Source organism: Zerene cesonia, chromosome 20, assembly GCF_012273895.1.
Source record: "Zerene cesonia ecotype Mississippi chromosome 20, Zerene_cesonia_1.1, whole genome shotgun sequence".
Lineage (NCBI taxonomy): Eukaryota > Metazoa > Arthropoda > Insecta > Lepidoptera > Pieridae > Zerene > Zerene cesonia.
The window spans coordinates 9,445,062-9,469,391 of record NC_052121.1 but is presented as its reverse complement, the minus strand read 5'-3'; the positions used below and the strand labels follow the sequence as shown (position 1 = coordinate 9,469,391).

General features: G+C 33.9%; 1 protein-coding gene across 1 annotated transcript in view; it reads right to left on the bottom strand.

Moving 5' to 3' along the window:
• The window catches only part of LOC119834879, a 54,040-nt gene that overhangs the window by 21,834 nt on the left and 7,876 nt on the right, over nucleotides 1-24,330 (bottom strand). Inside the window, exons 2-3 of the mRNA XM_038359397.1 lie at nucleotides 15,584-18,294; nucleotides 14,938-15,035 (exon numbers count right to left, since the gene is read on the bottom strand). Of these exons, the coding sequence (XP_038215325.1) occupies nucleotides 14,938-15,035; nucleotides 15,584-18,258 (2,773 nt within the window). The 5' untranslated portion in view covers nucleotides 18,259-18,294. The remainder of the gene's footprint in view (nucleotides 1-14,937; nucleotides 15,036-15,583; nucleotides 18,295-24,330) is intronic.

The following is a 24,330-nucleotide window of genomic DNA, read 5'->3' as shown; positions in this document are numbered from 1 at the left end:
TTGAGGTCGGTTGACAAACAAGAATAAAACTCATCGCGTCGATCACGAGACACTATATGGCTGAACTATATATTATGGATCATGTATAAGTTGACGGAGCCCCTTCGCTTCGCGGGGCTTCTTGTGTGGTTTCGATTTTAGTATCTAACAATGCCGTGAATAATTATTTCGCCCTTAACCCTAAGCAGTGTGTCCTAATATAAAAATGCCCCTTGTGATTACTTGTTCCATGATATATACGAAGAAAAATCTCGTTTCCTAAGCATAGAAAACATTAAATAACGAAGCAAGGTGTTGCCACGCTATGGTGAATGCGGTCACCATCATTCGCTATAGCGTCGCCTGCCCTCGCGGCCACTCGTACTCCGGCTTCAGCTATCGAATTTCTTCTATTCTTTTGGAGTTATATATCTAAATACCCCTTTGACACGTTACAGGGAATAACGCGGGTTCAAATACCACCTCGTGATCGAATATTTGCAATTCTTTATAAACTTCTCATTTGTATTAAGCATTTGAATGCTATAAAACTAAAAATTAAGCTCTTGCTTCTTTACCCAATTGACTTTTCAGTGGTATTTTGTAGCAGGTGCGTCGCACCTGTTGCAAAGGGCAATTTTACTTACATAATAAAAACACAACATTCCTTGCAACCACTACCCGCTTTCTGGAAATTTAATTGAGTATTTTCAACCGAGGGTCCAAAAGCGAAAGAGATTAAGAATCTCAAAATTCGAGTGTATTTCTTTTTTTACTTCGTTCCTCTATAACTCCATGAATTTTCAACCGATTGGCGTGATTCTTTTTAAGTTTGACAGGGAATTGTTGTAATTTGATCCGACGTTAGAATTTGATATTGTGAAGTATAAACATAGATCATGATAAGTTTTCATTTCGTATATTACGTTTACATGTACATTTCGTTATCTTAATCTTTGACACTAGTCGATGGTCGAATAAAACCAATCATTACACTCGGGCCTGATATTTAACAACCACCACGTTACTGACGTCCTTAGGTCAGTTACCTTTTTCCTAGAGAGGAATTACATTTTTAAAAATTGAATCCCATATAAACAATGATATGCAACATTCCATACATGATGGTCGTCGTGATTATGCGTTAATCTTGACCGCATTTATTACATACTCGTACAAACAAAACTGATGATTCATCGTGATGAGTGCCAGAAACGTGGTGACCAATTGAATAAATGCATGTGAAATAAAAGCTTTTCTTTTAACTAATTATTTACTTTGTCTTGATATATATGAATTTTAATTGTTTGTTGTATAAAAACATGTTAACTTGAAAATTTCTCAAATTGTTTACGGTTTCATTTGAATGATGAAGTGTTGATAAAGTCAGAACTATTTATATAACTTTATGCAAGTTTTGGGTAAGAGTTTTAAAAGGTTGGGTGCACTCTGAGATGGATGGAACTTTTAAAACTGAAATAAATAAGAGAGACCCATCGCTATATTAAAATAGGTGGAAGAAAGGTAGATATTTTCCTCAGCCTTTAAAAAAAATGATAGAATGAGGTATCCAACACAGGGAACAAAGCTGTATAAAACATGCGTTGTATAGGGAAAGGACATAAAGAGATAGCGATATTCCTACGGGATATGGACTGACGCGGGTGAAACCGCGGGGCGCAGCTAGTCACTTCATAAACACGTCTTATTTTCCACAATAATAAGTATAATGAATTATTTCTAACAAAAACCTAAACCGCATTCAAATTGGTACAACTTTACCAAATGCCAGACGCCTTCTGGAATTTGGTAGTTGAAATTTTTCTCTTAAAAAATATTCACATAAATTTGCCACGGTTGACCTCATCGAGAGCTAATAAACACAACAAAAGAAACAGTCGAATTGAGACCCCTCCTCCTTTTTAGGTCGATTAACACTTACATCTACGAACAAGTTTAACTCTTATTCCAGGATGCATTGAAACGAACACAACACTCCGTCAATCACAAACACAATTATGTAAACCGTATGAACCTCTTCAATGTAACGATCGACTATGATAATCTTTAATTCATTGTTGAAAAAGTGAGGAGATGTTTGTAAACAGTTCAGTTACAATAGCCATTGAAAATTTGTAATCATCAAACAATAAACAACCGGCAAGCGTTGTTTGGAATTATTACAGTAAATTATCTTGAAGGTAAACACATATTACATAATTTATTTCTGAATGTGGGAGTCGAGAACACTTCCACACGAATTCGGCCGACTAACCCTGGGGAAGGTATCGCACCACAGAACTTTAATGTGAAATAGTAGAAGTCGAATGCTACATTTGGAAATTCAGTCTACGTATGGGAAAGCTGGAGGAATATATAGTTTGACTCACTCATCCCAGTCCTCCCTTTTGTCACAATTCTTTTCTTTGATCCCATTATCCTAACACGTTGGCAAGATATTTGCAGAAACATACTCTTAATTCTTTCTTGTTTCTAATTACTCCGAGACGCTGGTTTTTCTAATAACAGTGAACTAATTAGATATGCGTAAAGAGCACAAAATACTTCGTTATCATTCGAAAGTTTAATGGAGTTATTTCAATGCATTATCAAGATTCTCAACGAATTAACAATGCCTTTAAACTCAGGCTTTTAATGATAATTATTTATGAGAAAACAATAATGATAATACGCAAGTAATTACGTAATTGATTTCACTCAACAATTTCCCATTTACAAGGCTGCAAGATGCGTAAATACCTTACTTGGTACATATTATTTGAGTAGTAACTGATTTCCGTGAGAACAATCTTGTTTTATCGAAACGCGTATCGCATTATAACATTTTTATCGCCGCAATTTGCAGTAAAACAGCTGACACTACTTATGCGAATAATGCGCCTTACTTAGCTTTAAATTCATTGTTGATAGCTATTAGTAGAATATCTCAAGCTATGAAGCTTTAGCCTAAATTAATTATCGCAGTGTGAATAGCTTTCAAAATTAGAGTAAGAGCAATGAATTGACCTAAACATATAGAAGAAATCGCGCAAGAATAAAGTATAGACTGATGACGATGATATCGAAATAAACGTACCAACAAACGCAACCAGGTCTTGTGTCTCAAACTCGCCATCTCGAAGGATGGTTCTCACATCCAACCACCAGCTCTGTTGCAGAACGTCTATGAACTTCACCGCATCCGAATCTTTTAGCACTCTTCTCTGCTCATCGTTTCGACTATAATACGGGCTTTTTGCATTTGTATCTATGTACACTTTTGTCGGCGAACACACGGACACTAAAAATAAGGGTGCTTTAGACTTCGTTTGTTGCAATTAACTCATACTGGATATACATTTAAATATCTATGGAAGCATGATCATAAGTGGAACCATATAAATATTTTAAAAGTTATATTAAAATTAGTTCAGAGCAGTTAGCAGTTAGAAATTTGATCAGAGCATCAAAATATTCGTTATGTCATATGGACTGAGTCATGAAGGTGTATCGCGTCATCACTGTCCAAATATGACCACGATTAACGCATAATCAGAAGTCTAAAGCACCTTGATCGCCACAATTCCTTCGGAAAGTTCGCGGCCTCGGCGGACCGACTCCGCCGTTCACTGGAGGCCTCTCTGCCACCATTTTGCACCATTTTCACATCATCACTATTAACATTGATCATCACATCACTGTAATCGCTTATCACTTTATAAAGTTCTGAAAGGCGTCAGTGTTAACGTAAGTTTAATGTTAGAAGAGTGCATTATAATTCAGGTTGTTTTGTTTAAGCAAAAAGTTTTAAATAGAAATGTACCTAAAATATTGCTGATAATTACGTCTTAAATGCAAATGCTTACAAAGGATTGAGTATACTTTCATTATGTATTAAAGTTGCTTCATAACAAAGCTAAAATCTTAGAATATGTGTTCCCAAGATCTATTCAGAATGTCAAAGAGTTCAAAGTTAATCCGTAAGTTGTATATTTTTAATTCCATTTATTATACACGATCGAGGAAAACGAAACGGTCGCCGGCTCAGGGTCAACCAGTACAATCGGTATTGAGATCTCATTTTTTTTTCTTGTTTTCAATGCTGTGTAATGTAATCGTTTAGTCATTTTGGCATGATATTTAATGTTCTTTAAAATTATTCCAGGTCTTATATTCTTTTTATTGCATTTAAAACGTATTTCCTCTGTTGTGCCTGCCTAATTTTTTATTCGGGTACAGGTTGAATATAGTTAAATAGTCAATTCAAGACAAATTAAGTTTATTATAGGCAATATTATGAATCGAATTTTCAAGAACCTTTAGGACAGATGTTCTGCTGTAGGCAATTTACTCGTAATTTTCCTAACTATTGGAATTTCAATAGACCCAAGTAAAGGGCTTCCAATCACAATGGATCTGGGTTATGCAAATTTTACGAGTCTTCTTTGCTCAATTACATGGCCAATCAGCTCAACTATAGGCTGAGTTTATCTAGAGCCGTTACACAATTGAATAGAAACCTGTGTTTGTATATGGCGATGGCGTTGCAATCAGAGCATTTCGAGTTGCGACACAATAGCTGCAGTTGTTCCGCGAAATTTCAATCAATTACTCATTTATCTAAAACAGGATATTCTCGATTTTCACGACTAGAAATGTGTAAATGATTCATTGACGGTGTATAGAAAGCTTTTAGGATTGTGATTTGTGGTTTTAGTTTATGATTGAAAATCAATTTACTTTGGGATAAAAGATGCACCAATTTTCAATATTTGAGATAATACCATTATATGGAAGGCATCGTGGAATGTAAACTAAGTTTCTAGCCATGCCTTTTTCTATCAAATGCTTTTAAGGCTCCAAACTTCTACGCACGGTTTTGAAGTTCTGTATATGCCATAGCTCTGGCCACATCGTTAACATGGCATATTAAATATGGTAAATTAGGTGAGGTAAGGTAAATCACAAATAGAATGTTAAACATCTCAGTAAGTCTCTCAAATTGTAATTCAATCGTGAGCAATCATGAATTTAATGCGGTTTTTGGTTCCGGCTAGTGTAGGCTAGTGGGTTGAGACGAAGGTTTGGCTTCCGCTACACGCAATCTTGTATAACTCCTGACCTGATTTACATACGCGCCCACATACATATGCATTTCTCAGTGTTTACTTCAGTGTGTCTATCGCGGAAATGCGAATTCCTTACTTATTGAAAATAGCATAATAATTTAAGATTATATCATTTAGGGAACAGGAAGTTGAAATATTGGTCTTTGTGACGTATGGTACTTAAGTATCATCATTAAATTAATGAAGCGGTATTACCGGTTTTGAATCTATGTAAGAAACACCTTATCTAAAAGTTTATTGGTCTTTCGTAAGCTTTGCGTATGCGAAACATGTTGCAAATCGTAAAGTCTTGTTTGTAAGTCAAGTACATTTTGAGAATGCCGGTCGAAGATAAACGATGAAGTAACACATAGTAACTGTAATGGACCGAACTGAGCCGTGACGAAACAAGCAGTATAATAATAAAAACGTACATTTGTTATAGAAAGTGAAAATGATAAACAATCTGAGTTAAACGCACTCGTTCATGTAAATAACACTCTTGCTGTTAACGGCATGACATTGCCGGCAGGTTTTAAAAAGGCGTTTGACACTGACGACTTTCGAGCGAGCTGTTCGTGTTTTTGTTCAGCACTTTCACTGTACGAGCGGCGGCGGCACGTCCGTCCGATATCGCGGCGCAGGGCTAACTCGCGGTGCTGCGCCGTGCCCTCCCTCCCTCAGCAAAGTGTAGCACTCGCCGGCCGCGGCGTGGGCGCACCTGAACTCTCCATTTACGTATCAACCCTAACTTGTCTCTTGTTTGCGTGAGTGCAAGGAAACAAACAGTTTGTAAGTCATTAGAGCCGCCATGTTTGTACATATCTTAAATCATTTGTCCGTGCACGCAAGCACGCTTTGGTTTCTATCTTAAGCAATTGTTTGTCAGTTGATGATGTTTTTTTTTTACTCGTAGAATAGAAACTTATGACATTTCTTTGTGTAATGAGAATCGAGCTTTTCTCCAAATTTAATCGCTTTTCATATCTAAATTATTTGCCGAGTAATATGGGAATCAATGTTTAGCTGAGCGACAATAAGCCTTGTTTGTGGTTTAATCGCAGCTTATATTGGACAAATTTCATAAACGTTGACGTTCATTGATTTTATTAAATGAATATCTTCATAACATGGTAAAATATTTATTTATTCTTAACAAAAATAATGCTTATAACGTGTATGCGGAAAGATACTTTTCCTATACATATATTTACATTGATATTTAGCGATTCAATTTTTACATAAATACTGTGTAATACACTAAACACTATTCTACGCATCATCTTATATGTGCGTTTAACTTTTAACAAAAGAAGGATTTAAATATATCTTCGAGTAAGAAAATAGAATATTCTGATACAAAACCAAAAATTTACAAACATCCAATTCTTTTTTAAGATTCATTCAACGTGAAACAGGTATAATATGTCTAATTCGAATAACAAACACTATAAAGGACGAACAAAATTGTAGCTCAAAACCGTCTACACATAGGTACCAAAATTTATAAGTCTTCAACACTCGAAGCAGTAATTCGATATACACTCTAGCTCACTAGACGTCTGATACAATTGTCTGCAACTGGTGGAGTCGCATTTCACAAAACAGGTTTCGGTTAAGCCAATATATTAATTATATTCTATTGAGATGTAAACGCTACGGTTTGTTTATTGAGATATTTGAATAGTCATTTATTAAAACGCACGTGAAAACCTAACTGAGTAAGTAAATGTGTAAATATGACCAATTATAGCATTAATACACCGAATATGTCGAAACTGTTAAATCTAGAACTCAGTTTATCCGCTTAGTTTTTTTATAATTATAGATTTTAAATGAAAACAATTGTCAAACTTACACCACTCAATCTCCATTTTAAATATATTAAATGAATCCAAACCTTCCACTGGACGACACGTTACAAAAGGAAATTAATATATGAATATGTACGAGCTACGCTTTTAGCAAAAATACCATACATAGTGACGTCATACCGATAATGTGTAACGGGTAAATTGATCCCACGTTCGATTTCATCGCCATTTTCATCTTTGTCTTTGTGATCCATATAGAATTATAAACTATGAGAACCGAATCACTTTTGAGCATTGTTTAAACATCTATCTTTTGTAGGCTTTAATGTACGACGTAACTTTTACGTACTGTCTGTATAATCAACTAACACGTATAACATTTCCAACGTTTCTATAGTAGGTTAGACTGAATTTTTACATTCTTGGGCGACAATATCTAAAAGATCTAGGTGTACGTTTATCGGTTTCCTAATCCCTATTAATATTATAAATGCAAAAGTAACTGTCTGTCTGTTACTCTCTCTCGATTTGGTATGATGATAGAACTGAACTTGGGAAAGGACACAGGATACTTTTTATTGCGAAAAAAAGTAAAGAAGGGGTTGAAATAGGGGATGAAAGTTTGTATGGAAGTTCCTAATGGTCAAACATAAAAAGATTCTTTCACACCTAAACCACTTTACCAATTTTGACAAATAGCCTAGACCTTGATAACGATATAACCGTATTCTACGCAGGCGATGCCGCTGGTGGAATTCGGTTATAGCTAGCTTCCCTTAGCGGTTCGGCTAGTTCGGAAATATTTTAAAAAATCCAGGCAAACAAAGGCAGTGAAGATACTATTGTCGACTATTAAGCTTCAATTTGCAAATACACAATCCTATTTCCCCATTACGATTGCATAATTTGAAACTCACGACGTAATTCAAGCCGATCGGATGCACGATTCTACATTTCGACAATTTCATGCAATTTAAATTGGTCTAGAATATTTATCGAGCTGCAAATTTTAAACAACGATTATTGAACAAAAATGTGGATCTTCTCTAAATATACACTTTTGTTTTTTTTTCTTCTAAATCCGACGAGTGTGTATTGTGTTGTTATTAATCTGGCCATAAAATGGTGACTCCATTAGTATCAGTGCTATTTTGAATAGTGTTGTTTTTATCATTTTTACTCACACTATTCTGTGAGTATAAATGTAATTAAGTAAGATGAAAATAGAACTTTTTACTTTCTAAATTAATAACTTATTTCATTCATCACAAAAAAATATATATATTTATTAGGGTGAAGACACAAATGATACTCTGATAAGTATATCATAAACCTTTAGTTGCAGTTTCTCCATTTATCCTTAAATTTTTGATGGGATAAAGTTTAAATATATCTTACAAACAATAAAGTAATAATCTACTTAAAATTCAAGCATTTTTTTCATGCTCACATAAATTTTTGATATTTATTGTCTAGTTTAGACTGTATCGTGAAGTTACTGCATATAGAATTTTAAGCATGAAGAATATAATACGAGTTATGCAAAGTTCTCTTGGGCCTGTCGGATTACGTGGCCAGATTGAATTACTGGCACAGCTCATGATACAATTAGATAACAGTGGGTTACTGTTGCAATGGAATGCGAGACGATTTACTGCAATTCGATTTAAATTATAGAAATTAACTTTATGAAAGTAGACACAGTATATAGTCTGTTTTCCTACAACTTCTACCTATTGTAATATGGGAGGCTTTATGAGTGTCATTCATAGTTTTGGTGGATTTATAGATTTTCTAAGAAATTTTAATTGTTTTCTTTTCAAACAGGGTTCCCAAAAATGGAGGAGATTCAATTCGAATCCTTTTTTTGGTTTAGTTACACGATAATCCGAGGGTTTTCAACTGATTGACACAATTTTTTGTGTTTGATAAAAATTTGGTGTCATTCGGTCTCAAAGAATCTGGAATGGTACCTCAATCTTTAGAAGCGTTATTGACCATTTTTATTTATTCCTTTAATATGGTCAACCAACACCTGTTACATCATAAATTATACATAGATTTAACAAATAAAAATAAATGTGACAAATAATTACAGGATAACACGACATGTAAATATGCGTCAAGCTACAAGTTTTAAATATTATTAAACATTACGGACATGTTTTTAAATATTCAGGGATTTTGTGACAATTATCTTGAAATATATCTTAACCATTAGCATGCTCAATGATCAGTTTACTCAATCTACAAACGGGAGATTGTAAACCAAATACAGTCTTACGCAGAGGAGGAATCAAAGACGTTATTTTACTCGGATATTGAATTTATTTAGTAACTCAGGACAGTCAAGTTCGTTTTGAAAAATTTTTGTGACAAATAATGTATCCGCGAGTAAAAATAAAGATTTATATGATGTAAGATATACATTATGCTCAAAATAAAAAAAAAGCTATTATAACTTAGACATTAATTATTGTAGATTTTTGATTGTAGTATATTTAAAAACTCGTAGTATGTTATGTAGATAACTTTATTCGTTTTAATTATTATATAGTAGAATACTGAGCACAAACAACGTAACTATATTAAAATTTATATTTACCATGTTAAAACGTAAATTTTTGTTGAAGCTTAGCCGAAGTTCAGACAGTAAGAAACGAGGTTGAAACCACGCTTAGCAAACATAATAATAATTTCTTTATCAAACATTTTTCTTACCTTGTTTTTTTTTATGTCATAGCGGGCAAATGAGCTGGTGGTTGACCTGATGGTAAACGATCACCACCGCCCATGAACATTCGCAGATGCTCAGACCTCTGAGAATGCGCTGTCCGCTTTTAAGGGATAAGGGAAGGATTGATGACTGGAAAGAAGGAATGGACTGGGAAGAGCGAGAAGATGGAAATAGGCCTCCTCTTGTCTCATTGATACAGTCTCATGCTCATAGACACAGCTAAATGTGTTAATTTTTATCGTTTGACGTGTAGACTTTACTCACGAGGTTTTCACGTGCTTTCAATTAATTTTTTGCCATCAATTTTCTAATGGTCTGTGTGCTCTATTGTGAGAAATCGGCGAATCCAGTTATAGGCTCTATATCTTTATTTGAACTAGATTGTGACCTGAAAACGATAACGATACTAACCGTTTCAAACGTGATAAATTGGTACATTGAGAATTAGTTATGTTTGTTTATCGCTTACTCCGTAACTAAATGTTTATGTATGCTTGTATTTTCCTTAATAATTGGTTGTTATTTTTTATACTTTAATGAGTAAGGTAAAATCGTTTATAACTTCGCAGATATTGAATGGACAACGTTTTACGATTAATGATTATGATAATGTTTGGAAGGAAGATACTTTCTAGTTGAATGCCTTATTAATTTTACGTTTAATCATTGCAAATATACGGTAATCCTTTAAAAGTAAAGATATATATTATTTACAAGCAGCCCGCCCCGGCCTCACCAGTGGAACATTTTTTTCCCATAAGCACCTTACTTGTGCCTTAACAAAAGTGTAAAAAAATATCCGAATTGTTCGACACGTTATCGAGTTTAACGCTTAGTAACAGATTTTCCGATTAATTTTTACATATGTACATAGATTTTTATTAAGTTTATACATATACAATACATTCTCTGTATATTAAGCACTGCTGTTGTTTCTGTTTCTATCTTATCTTCTTATTAAAATATGCGTTTCTATCCAATCTTATTGAATTAGAAACTGAAATTCACAGTTCGAATTAATTGGGTTAACGGGGTCACGATCTTAATTTATTTTTATGCGTTTAGATTAGTTTTTTTTTTTATATTTTTATTGTTTTATTTATGCTATAGGAAGTGTTTAATCTGTTATAGCTCTTGTTTTTAATTAAATTCACATTAATTGCTCTATAATTCTGATTAGTATAATTTTATGATAATACAATTTGCTTCGCTTTACTTTACAGTACCATGGGATTAAACAAAAAATTGGACCGATCCTACGCCATTGTGTGACGTCACAGGCACTAATTTAATCGTATTAAAGACCTAAGTTGAGAAATAGAATACACACATTTAAATACGGTGTAAGATTCAAGTTAAAATTAAACATTATTGAAATATGACATTTTTAATGACACTTGACACGAAAACGACACGTTGTGCTCATTTCCGTTCCTATTTTAGTTGAATCGAATAGTACTACTAGTAATATTACTGTATTAATAATTAAAGACCTTTACTCGAGCGTTATTATGAAAATAATAATTAATTTCATTTTTTATTCACGATAAAGATAGGGAAGAAACTGATTTCTGAAACACAGTTTTATAACCACTAGTTTCGAAGTCATGGTCTCTATTTGACAGTTTGTTATTGAAATTCGCTTTAATAAAGAATTGTTTGTTTCTTTTAATTATAAACGAAAATATGTGTTTAAGATGATACTAAAATTTTTGGTATTTACAAAATTTATTTCTCATTATCATAGCAATGGCTGGCTTGGTTGCCTTTTATACTGTTAAAATCTGAAACGGGAATGAACTGTTACAAATAACCATATAGTCTACACTCACAACTATTAAAACATATTAAAAGCGATCAAGCAGTACCTAACCAACATTACGAAGCCGAGTAATAATAATGCCACACCATTACTGCAACCGTTGCGTAGTAATCACTGTAATGAATACAAGATTGTGTTTATTCGATAAATTGAAGATCTTGGTACAAATAGTATGGAATCATTTTTTGCGGTGTGGGGAAATCTTCCATACGATGATTTCTCTGGGAGAGGAGACGTGGGGTATGACTTATATCGGATTTTTAACGTCCAAACCTCACACCGTATTACGTGTGATTTTAGACAAAACTGCATGGTTTTCTACGTTATATAATACAGATATACACCTTTCCCGTGTGGGGGAAATCTTCCCCACGATAAGAAGTGCTCAGAATATACGATTAAATTATACCCTCAAATGCCATTTTTCATGACCATCATAAATTAACAATTTGCATTGTATGCACGGAATACATTTTAAACATGATATTAATCGTTTGGAAATTAAAAACTTTGTCACGGGAGTCTCCCCGTGACCACGCTCGCTGTAAAGAGTTCGAAACGTCGGGTTAATAATACAATGAATAAATCGCGTTTAAAATCCGTTAAAAAGTTTTTAATTTCTAAATGTATAATACTCGCGTAAAATCAAACACAAGAAAATACTATGATATTAATCGAATAAAAGGGCGGAATGCTAAACAATATAATAAATACTTCGATAGTTTTTATGGTCTAAGCGTGTATTTTTCATACATAGTATTTACGGCCAAGGACGTCACTGTTGTGGAGTCGTGAGAAATGAGTGTGCTTGTATGACAATCATTTGGAAGCTATGGAACATTGTCAGTTATGACATTCGGAGAACGATGCTCACAAGGTCGTTTTGTACAAATCATTGTGAATATTGCTTGCGAAGTTTGTTTTTTAGCCTTATAAAAAGACGGGTGCTGTAAGCTTAACGTATGTCTGTATGTAAGATGCGGGATGTAATTTATATTAAAACTCTTATAGCTAAACAGATCTAAAGAAATATTTCTTATGAATTGTTAAAATTTCTATGAAAATAAATCTGTCGAGTGTAAGCTTTCCGCGGAAATTCCTATGGAAATAAGATGAACTTCTATGGAATTCACTGCGATACAAAGTAGCCTATGTCACTCTCTATGGCTTCTAAGTCTCTCATGCCCGCAACTTCGCATGCTTAACGCATGATTTTTGGAGTAAAACACCTTATATTCTAGTCATCACTCCAATCTATGAAAATAAGCCCATCCAAATCTGATGCGTAATTTTTAAGATCTAAACATACACACACACAGACGGAGAAAAGCGAATTTATTTCATACTATTTAGTGATTGAGGGTAGTTAGGAAACCAACTATAACAATATTTATAAAATTACTCCAATCTTTATTTCTCCAGAACTTTTTAACTACCAAATCCCAAAAACTACTAACTCAATTCTCTTTAAGCTAACGTTACTCGATGTAATCGTATCTTTGTAGGTCAAATGATACCTATCCGATTAATTTGAAAGGCAACCTGCTATTTATATATGAAAATCGATACGCTTTTTAGCTTTAAGCATGCGATGTTGATTTTAAATGTACCACAAACGTTTTAAATTTATATCAAATACAAAGTTATAGCGCTTGAATGTCTAAAAGGTGAGTTTGCATCCTATCCTACTAATATTATAAATGCGAAAGTTTGTAAGGATGTGTGTGTGTTTGTTGCTCTTTCACGCAAAAACTACTGAACCGATTGCAATGAAATTTGGTACGTTGACAGCTGGACAAGTGGAATAACATGTAGGAAACTTTTTATCCCGATATTCCTACGGTACACTGACTTACGCAGGTGAAAGCGCGTAAGCCAGTAACCGCGGGGCGCAGCTAGTTTACTTATAAGTTTAGAAATCAACCCAATCTTGAGCTAAAGAGCTGGCTAAAAACTTTTAAAATGATTAATATAACATATATCTCTTTTTAAATTTAAGTGTTGACAGCCATAAGGGAACACGAATAACTAAACACAAGTATAGGTGTAACTTATAATTAGCATCGGAATCTAAGTTAGCGGCGCTTTGCGCATGCGCCGACGATAGTGGGCGCAAACTACGAATATTGTTACCGGATTCCTGCGCCTACGCATAAAACCTTTGGGCAATTATTACACTGCTAGACAACAATATAAGTTGCAAGTTATAACAGCGATTTTTCTTTTGTTAAATGGATTATGTACTTTAATACATATTTCATAAATATGTTTTGTTGCCGTTATAGTTAGTAATGGAGTAAACTATCATAGTCATTTCATAATATAATAGTATTCATAAATTTTTGTAAATAAAATATTTACCTTATAATAAAAAGCTAAAGAGAAACTACTAGCTCAAATTTCTTTTGTGATTAGCAAAACACAAAAATGCAGTTTGTGTTTATGAACAGGTGCATTTATTTTATTTAGGATGGCTTATAGGCTATATTATCATTATAACATCATGTACGAATAAGTGGGCTTCACGCACATATTTCGCGGGGCACAGCTAATATATAAATAATAATAATTGAATATGCTTTTTTATGTTATAGCGGGCAACTGAGCTGGTGGTTCGCCTGATGGTAAGCGATCACCACCGCCCATGATCATTCGCAAAGGTGGGGCCTCTGCGAATGCGCTGCCCGCTTTTTTGAGGTAAGGGAAAAGGAATGGATTAACAACTGGAAAGTAGGAATGGACTGGGACGGGTGAGGAAAAGGAAACGGGCTTCCGGCTCCCCCACTCACCGCACGAAACACAGTGGCATGCCACTATTTCACGCCGGTATTTCTGTGGGGGTGTGGTACTTCCCCGGTGCGAGCTGGCCCAATTCGTGCCGAAGCGTGCTCGACTCCCACAATAAATGCTCCGCTTTCAAAACAAAATCTTAATCCGAAGTGGAAACAAAATTGTTAAATTTATCCAAATGTAATACAATAATATTCGGAATTCGCTGTTTTAGGCGTTGAGGTCAGAATTAATAAGAAACAAATCCGCGGTCAATAACTATTCGCGTAGGACGCTTTACATAATCGCCTGCGTTTGCGCAATAGGGGCATTCAATATTTCCTAGGTTTTTTTTCTATCACTCTTTACATTCCAATTATGAATATTCATTACCTACATGAATAAACTTCGACGAGCTGTCTTTTCATTTTAACAACCAGTAAGAGTAATTAGGAATTAATTAGAAAACACAATTATTTGTTATGAAAGTTACGCAATACGAAATTTCTTTTAGTTTGTAATCTTGCCATAGTTAAATAAATATCGATAATTGACGCAAAACGAGTGACATCTATAGTCACTATATGTAATGATATTCAATATTAGAACAAGCCTTTACACGTAGTGAGTTAGCTTGGCAACAGATGGCGCTGTATTCAAAGGGAATCATTGCTATAAGACACAGTATTCTCTCTAATATAATCTTACCTTTTTCTTCGCTCTGTTTTGGTGAATTCTGCCACTGATGTCTAACTTTCTGCGACCACCCGGAATGCGATTTGCGTCCCCGACTCCTTTCTTGAACGCTGCAGATCATTACAATAATATATATATTTCTTATGAACTTCAATATACAGCTATTTTATTGTTATTTTTAACAATAGTCTGCACTCTTCTGTGATATATCTAAACTGAACGTTATGAAAGCGACATATCAAATTTGATAAGCATGTTTGCAATGCTCTTCAGAACCATTGTAATACACCTGCAAGTTTATTGGGTCACCCGTTTACGATAATGGTGTTAATATTGGTTCTATATCTAATTTATTACTCGGAAGCAATACTGAGAAATAAGGATCATTTTTGCTTGTCCAAAATGAAGTTAATTTAAGATGATTTTGATAACTTCCTGCAATTTTTAATTAATTTTATGTGTAGAGCGTTTAGATGACTTCTTAAAAAAATAATAATTGAGCTATCAACAGGATAAAACTGAGCCTAATTTGATGCTGTTTTCCTAGTTATTTCATTATCATAATCATATTTATAGGACAAATTACAGAGTCTTTTTTTTGTGTTTTTTTTTTGTTTTACGTGTTACAATTTTCAACAGTTAATATACAAGTACTTACATAATTATTTTCTTCTCCTCAGTCTTTTCCTCGTCTGAAATGTCCACCCAGTCATCGCTCCTGTCGCTTCGGCCACTAGCGCTCGTCTCACTGCTCGGCACTTGGAATACTATTTCTTGTCCATTATAACTGAGCACCGATCTTTGCCCATAAATACTATTTGTCTTCTGTTCACTGGATAACGTAGATTGGCTGATATTTGACACTGTGTCAAACGAGAGGCGCTTTTGTACCGCTGATATCTGCTTTTTAGCATTATTGTTTATCTTTGCCATACTCGGGCTGTTGGGTATGCTCTCATAACAGTGTGATAACGACACCCCGTCTGCATGCTTGATTGTGTCGTAAATGTTTTCATTGTAGCAATCTGAGATTATGGAATCGCGTTTGCTGGTTGGGCTGCTCTCTTTTGATTTTATTGGGCGTGGGGGTATCTTTTCATAGATCCTATCCGAACCTATTTTCTCGTAACTCACCGTTGAGGTGCCGCTGACAGATTTGGTTATAGCGTAATTTTTGTTATTAGCTGAGTATGGGTTATAGTTCTCAGCAATTTGAATACCAGAACTGGATGTAAGACAGTAGGGCTTTACGGGAGACTTGCAATACTCATAACCATCGTCACTGTCGCCATCGCCTCTTGTTCGTTCCTCGAGTTGGCTTCCACAAGTTTCATAATTATGTAGACTGCTTTCATCCCCCTCAGGGTGTGACCGCATCTCTAAAAGGCATTGGTATATGTTTTCTTCGGGTGGCGTGGTGGGTGGACTTAGTGGCACTTCTATAGGAATCTCAGGTAAAGGACAGTTTATTTTAGAAGTTCTATCGCTTTTTACTGCTACAACTACGATGTTATCATCTCGCGGTTCTAGAGGTTCATAATCATCCTCTGCCTCACTTTCTTTTGCTGGTTTAGGGCTAAAACCTACTATTACTTCTTTGTTAAGTGCTTCTATTAGATTTGATTCAAAATCTGAGCTAGGTTCGAGATTACTACCTCTTAAAGTTGATTGAGATTCAGATACTTCGTTCGATTTAGAATCCTCTGTAGCAGAACTGTTTTGTTCATCAGTACAAGAAACTGTGGATTCATTCAATATGACACTTACGAAACCATAAGGACTTTCAGATATTGATTTTTCGGAATCTGAATAAATTTGGCTACTTTTTCTCCTCCATAAAAATGATTCATTAGGTGTTATTTGACTTTCTATATCCTGGTATATAGATTTGTCTTCTATAGAATTTTGTGTTTCATTAAGAACCTTTTCTTCTTTTACAGGTAAAGCAGACGTTGAGGTAACGTCGTTTATTTCTTCGTGGATTATTTCAACAACGTGCAATGGTAACTTTTCCGAATGTATGTAATTTGTTTTAAACCTTTTCTTATCATAAATAGGCTCCTTCTTCTTCGATAGTTCAGGTGGTGGTGAGAGACGAGAAGCTTGTTTCGATGATTCATCGACTAGAACGGGTTTAATTGTTTTAATTTTGGGGACCCCGTCTTTTAGTACGACATTTTTTGTTAATACTAGTGACGACTTTTTTTCAGGTACTTTTGGTTTTTCTTTGATTGTTATTGTACTATTGGCTTTTAAAGGGTTTCTTTTAACAATATTGCTTTTATTAAGTTGAGCGTTAATTTCACATTCGAATTTTTGTATGACGTTTTTGACAACATTGCTCTCTTTTTGTGATCTCGGAACCTCATTAATACATTTTACTGGTGATCCGTCCACAGAATCTGATCCACTTTGTCCAGTTGATTCAGCTTGTTTTTTTGGTGATTTTGGTATTTTATTACCATCAGATTTAGATCGAATTATACGAATCTTACTGTTAGAATTATCAGATAAAATTAATTTATCAATGGAATCCATGCTGGAGCACCTTTTCCTACTGTTTGGTCGCTTTTTGGAACCTCTTCTATGTCGAACAACAATTTTTATATTTGGACTGGAGCTAAGCGTGGACGAAGGGGTAGAACTACTACTGGCTGAACATGCAGATTGTAAATCTTCAATTGTTTTGACCAGTTTAGACTGTTTCACTGAGCCTGGTGAACTAGTATTAACTAGGTCATTAAATTTCTTGGTCAATTCTGACACTTTACTGCTCGTGATCGTCATTGTTGTTACTAGCGGTGCCCGACGGTAGGACGAAGAGGCATTTTTTATTTTGAAACTGACTTTCCTTTGCTGCTGATTTTCACTCTTTCTCTTGGTGGATGAAGGAATATCTATTGGGAGAGATCGTTCCTTATATTTCTGAGCATTTGTAAATTCCTTCGTATATTTTCCTCCACCTGTACTTCTTGTGTCATCACTTCCCGTACTTATAGCTAATTGTGCGTAATGTAACGTTGGTTCTCGCTTATTTTCCTTGCAGTGTGTATTGTTACGTAGCGTGGAGTTTAAAAACGCTTGTTTTGCTTCACTCACTGTTTTCCGTTGATGAGAGGGAGACATAGGTGGCTTTATTGGTACCGTGTATACGCATTTTTCACTAAAGTTATGTTTCTGTTTGATAGCCATTTCACTTTCGGGCAATATAAAATTCTTTAGAAGCGACTTTATAGTTCCATGTTCATTTCCCTCGGCGTTGAATCTCTTTATGGATGATATAATTGTGTTTGCTGCAATAGTTTCGCCTTCCATTAGAGTGCTAAAAAGCATTTGTGTTGGATCTCTGCGACCGGTTTTCTACGCCATCTGGAACAATTAAAGCACTGAAGTAAGTGTAGGAAGTAATTTGAATACGTAATAAAAAATGATATCGTATTGAGTATCGATAGTTTCGTGATTATGTCATAAAATTGCTGTGAACGAATTTAGAATGATTGTTAGATAGTGAAATCATTCGAGATAGTGATTAATTAATGCCTACATTCCTGTATTTTCTAGAACTTTTTATGAATAGCGTATTGTTGGAAGGCTCTCACGAGCGTGTTTTATATGAGAATGTTCTGTGAAACACTTATTTGCTAACTATATTGAAGGAAATGTTAACTCGATTAATTCTGTAAAGACACAAGATCAGAATTACAATCAAGCTATAACGTGGTCATAGGTTTTTTATTAGATCTAAATACACCAAGTGCAAGGACGATACGGCAAAAAATAGTTTTTTATAGTAACGCCACCTTTAAAAGGTACTGATATCTTTAATACAGGTTACTCTGTAACCTAGCAAAGATATCCGTCTTGAACCTTTAATTGTTTTATACCTATTTGTTCTGCTATCGTGATGTATTTAGCTATCAGGTAAGTGTTTGATTTAATAAACAAACTTGAAATTTGAAATTTGGACGCCATCTTTAATCTCATCACAAATATTACATATCTTCTATTCGCTTTCCAAGTTCTGTCATGCTAACCATTTCAGAACTAGACAATTTACATAAATCTGGTGTTCCACCCACGATTTCTTGAAAAGGTCTTATGTTTACTTAAACCAGTGAAGAGGATATTAACCTCATGTTGTGCCTTATTTGTGACAGCGGACGTTGGTCTTGTGACCTTGAAATGGCTTGTTTTTATTGCTAAATGTTTTATCGTTGACGTTCACCATGTGACGTTAGCACATATGGTTTATGATACAAGTTATATTCAATATTAAATGCTTATTCAATTCATAAAGTACCTATAGTTACGTGTAATTGTTTGTTTTAGTGGAAAAAAATAAGTTTATTTTTCTATATACACAAACATTAAAAGATTCATTAGTGGCCTAATGAGGAATTCAATCAATAATTGTAGAGGACTAGTCTATCTTCAATCTCTTTACAAGTTATACAATTAAATAGATGATGAAACGGATATATGTACTATGGATCTACATTTTCCCATAGAGCAACAGGTTATACACAAATTATACTCGACCAGTTAAAATTCCCAAACAGTCTACCCGTTTTGGTAAGAATTTCTGTAAGTAGGTATCTAGGCTTCACCGAGAGCATGCCTAATCGACACACATGTACAATCAAACAATGAATACTTTCCGTACACGTAGATGTAACACTTTTAACACCTACTTATTTTCAATTCTAGAAAAAAGTACGAAAAATATGTTTAAAAAAAAACTAACCACCTTGATCAAATGCTACATGGGAGGCACACAAATAAAAAAGAATTATAAAAATTGGTTCAACCAAATAGAAGTTATGAAGTAAATAAAAAAAAAAAAAAAAAAAAAAACAGCCGAATTAATAACCTCCTTTTTGAAATCAGTTGAAAATAAGAGAATACTGATAAAAAATACAATTTATACACATACACTATGGCGCATATAAATATGTAAATAATGTGGTAATAATAAAAAAATATACCGCAATAGACATTCCTTGATTGGGATGAAAATATAGGTATTCAGCAATCAGCACAAGGTCATATACAACCTAAAATGGTTTTATTTAATTATTTTTCTGTAACATTTAACATGGTATAAACTCACCTAATTCAATGTTTTATTTACTTCACTTTCTATTCAAATTTTCACTATTAATAAATTCAAATCAAACTGCATATTGCATTAATTCAATAATATTCAATTTTCAAATATGATGCAGCGTTCATTTATAAATTACAAGCTCATAGAAAGTTTATAAATAAATGTCAAATTTTTAACGCACGTGCCGCCGTTGCGGTAATTTTCTTATTTAAATGTCGACCCGCTTATTAGTTTTCTTTTTATTTATTTTTTTTTTCATTTGTGAATCAAGCGAAGGTTCTAGCTTGAATTAACAATCGTGTTTATAGATGGTGAACCACTAACTCAGTTACCTGATATTAAATAAAAAAGTTGTTTATGAATAATCTGTGAAGACCCATTAAAATGCGAAGAAATTTATTATTTAAAACCAAAATGTACTGGCAACACACAAATCATTAGAAAAAAAAAGATTCTTAATTCAAATATCGGAGCCGTAGAGCCAAGGCCGCGTGTTTCCCTAACCTCGTGCCTCATTTTGGTTAACAGTAACTTGTAAATTCTAACGGAGCGTCCGATTATTTCGAAATATGTATACGCTAGTGTTTGGTCTTGAGATGGTATAGAAATGCCAATTATAGCACTCAAATAATTACAGAAGTAAGACGTCCAATTTGTTAATTTACTAATCTCTTGTGTCATTCTGATACATCTTCATTCTTATTTAAACGGTTTAGTTTTGATTTTTGATTAATTTAAAACCTAATTGACAAAACACAATACATTAATATTCATATTTGTGCATACATAATATATAAGCATGCTCCCTTAAGATGGTAAAACCTTTAGTTCTATTTATCAATATCATTAATACTTCGTAACTTTCAGTTAGATACAACTAACTATATTATAATGCTATTTGTACTACTAATCTATACTAAAATTATAAAGCTGAAGAGTTTGTTTCAACGTGTTAATCACAGGAACTACTGGTCCGTTTTGCAAAATTCTTTCAGTTTTAGATAGCCCATTTATTGAGGAAGGTTTTAGGCAATATATGTATCACGGGTAAAGCCGGGCCGGACCGCTAGTTATATATAAATTTGCAACACAGATTCAACTTAAAAATTGTTATATTTTCCATCACTTGCACGCCAAATTAATGCGCTATAAAAATGTATTAGACTTATAAAAATCGGTATTAACCTACAAGTTCCTTTACCGAACTTTCGTATTATGTTTTTAGACGGGCTCTTCCACGTATAACGATGATATCTACCTTACAATGTTGTTCTTGTATTACAATGCTAATTTGTCGAGTGTAATATGTCCACGCGATACGGGCAGTGGAACGTAAATGGGCGTCGTTAGAATGAGGAACCGCCTAGTGGTCAAGAGGGTCGAGTTTTGACCACTAGGCGGCTGAAGACAATAATAAAGGGTCATTTACAGTTGTACAGTTACACTATGTGACCTTAGGTTTTACTTTCTATGGCACGCTAAGCTGTTTGTGACTTTCTTTAGATATATAATAGATTAGCATTCCGCCTGCGCGCCCGCAAGCGTTGTCAAAGATAATTGCCATAGGAATGAGATGTTATGAAGTAATCTATATCATTCTCTACGTTTTCAACTATCTGCAGACATCATCCTATCAAAAAATCCCCCCGTTGCGCGGTGAAACAAACACAAACAAACAAACTTTTGTATTTATAATGCTAGTAAGGATGTCCCAATAGCTTAGATGATCAATGTCTTTGTGGTTTATGCGACAATAGGCAAGGAATAACTACTTATCTTTGTTTCTATTGCACTAATTGCTGTTAATCGTTTTTTTTATTATAATTATATATTGTATGTACATTCAATCAAACATGCTTTGTTTTTATTCTATCAGCTCAGAGACTGTCATATAAGCATTAGAGTAAAATTACTGTTGATATTTTTCGTAAACAAAATTATAAATACACATACATTGTTCGATCACACATTTATTTGCGTGCGACTTACTTTTATTACCAAATTCACAGATAATAAAATGAAATATGCTCGAGTGTTGCCATAAACAAAACAGTCTCTGTCTATTTATTTTAGTATTATTACAGTCGAATATTTTCAAAGCGGTACAGCTTCAAGTTAAATGTTTATTATACAGTTATTATACACTATTTATACTTTCACTGTGAGAATATTATAAGTTGAAGTACACATAATGATTGTCATATAGTTCACAAAACATTAATTATATTGTACCAAATCCTATCCTACTAATCCTACTAATATTATAAATGCGAAAGTTTGTAAGGATGTGTGTGTGTTTGTTGCTCTTTCACGCAAAAACTGCTGAACCGATTGCAATGAAATTTGGTACGTAGACAGCTGGACAACTGGAATAACATAGGCAACTTGTTATCCCGATATTCCTACGGGATACGGACTAACGCGGGTTAAAACGCGGAACGCAGCTAGTTTGTTTATAAATTAATGTTTTAAGGCGATAGAAATGCATACGTAAGAGCCCACGCTCTGGTTAATTTGCTTAGCACTGATTACATGCATCACCTTGAATACACAGCCCAACTATTGCGAATTCATACCCTATTAATTTAAAAACTATTTAATTCGTAAGCCGATTTTTTAACCTCGACGCAGTATAGGAAGATATGCTCTGAAGCGATTGTTGATGGGAAACTTTAGAGGAAAATACAAAAAATCTAAAGTTTCATAACATTTGAAATCTTTAGTCTAAGATTTAGATATTGATCTAAATCGCAGTCTTTTCTAGAAAATTTCCTCCTAAGACTGTTACTTATTTAAACATTTACATTCTATATTATCACTTTGTAATTCAACATTATTTAAAAATGAAAATATTAAATTATACAATATATTTAGAACTTCAACAAAATCACGGAAACCTAATTTCAAAACAGTAAGCTCGTTCACGTCGGTCGTTGACCCGCTTGCATTGCGTCTGATCATTGTGCAGCAGCCCGTGCCTCAATTATACACATCATTTCATCTTTAGCAATATCCCTATCCAACGTTTCGAACTACCATCTTATATCTGGAATAAATAATCATTCAAGATTTAAATTTGGAAGGTGCGTTTGGAATGTTTTGCTTTTTTTTTCGTTTATCATCTGTTGAATTTTGACATATGTTATGTCAAGATTTTAACATCCGTAGAGAAAAAAAAAACCTAGAGAAAGTAAAATATTGAAAATGTGCGTAATAGTTTCTTAAAGAATTATCTACATTTTGCAATGGGGTAACAACTCCTTTAGCTACATTGCTCAACCATGAGGTGTTATAATAAAATGCAATTACGTATTTTTAACAGAAATTGAAATTGTCCGAACTGATGAATGATTTTAGATGAATTTAAATGGCACCATACGAAAGACACCATCTTTAAAAAAAGTCATCAAAATCAGTTCATCCAGTAAAAAGCCATGAGATAACAAACAAAAGATACAGCCAAATTTAGAACCTCCTCCCATTTTGAAGTTGGTTCAAAATATGGTCAATAATGAAATATCGCACAGTATGCGTAATTAGATTCGTTTACAAATAAATGTAATTGTATTGTTCCGGTAACCCAGTATTTTATGAAATGTACGGTAGTGAAAGCGCAATCATGTTTTTCAATCTATCTTTATGTTAATCTACATTTACTTCAAAACGTCTGAAACGTTTTTGGCAGGACTGTCACTCAATGACAGTTCCGTTTGAAGGGCACCATTATACACGTCATAAAACATGGCGAAAGATTTTTTTCTATACTAAATAAGAATGTTCTAAAAAAACATTCAAAAGCGAACCACAGAGCAATTAGAATAAAACAACAATTCTGACGCAAATGCAATTCATATAATAACATAATACACTCATTGTTTTGTCGCGAATCGCATGTGACGGAGCCGTGGAGATAGTATATAGGTTGTGTGGACATGTTAGTTCATATTTTTATCTTCATATGAAATGACATATCCTGAGACCTGACGCTAAGGAAAAATCCTGCACATTCTACTTGTGATGGAAAAATAGAACCTCTGTAAAGTTTAATAATAATAATAATATATTCATTTAATCGAGCAACTATAAAGACTCTTTTTGTTTGTGACAATTAAAAACTATGTTAGTACATGAAATTAAAATTTAAAAAATATACTATTATATAGCATCGATGCAAATAATTGACAGCAATGGTTTACATATTGAGAATTTTAATCAACTCGCAATAAATATACTTAGTCTGGCCATAAATACTGTTACACTTAATTATAAAAAAATATTACATTTGAATTTCGAATCTG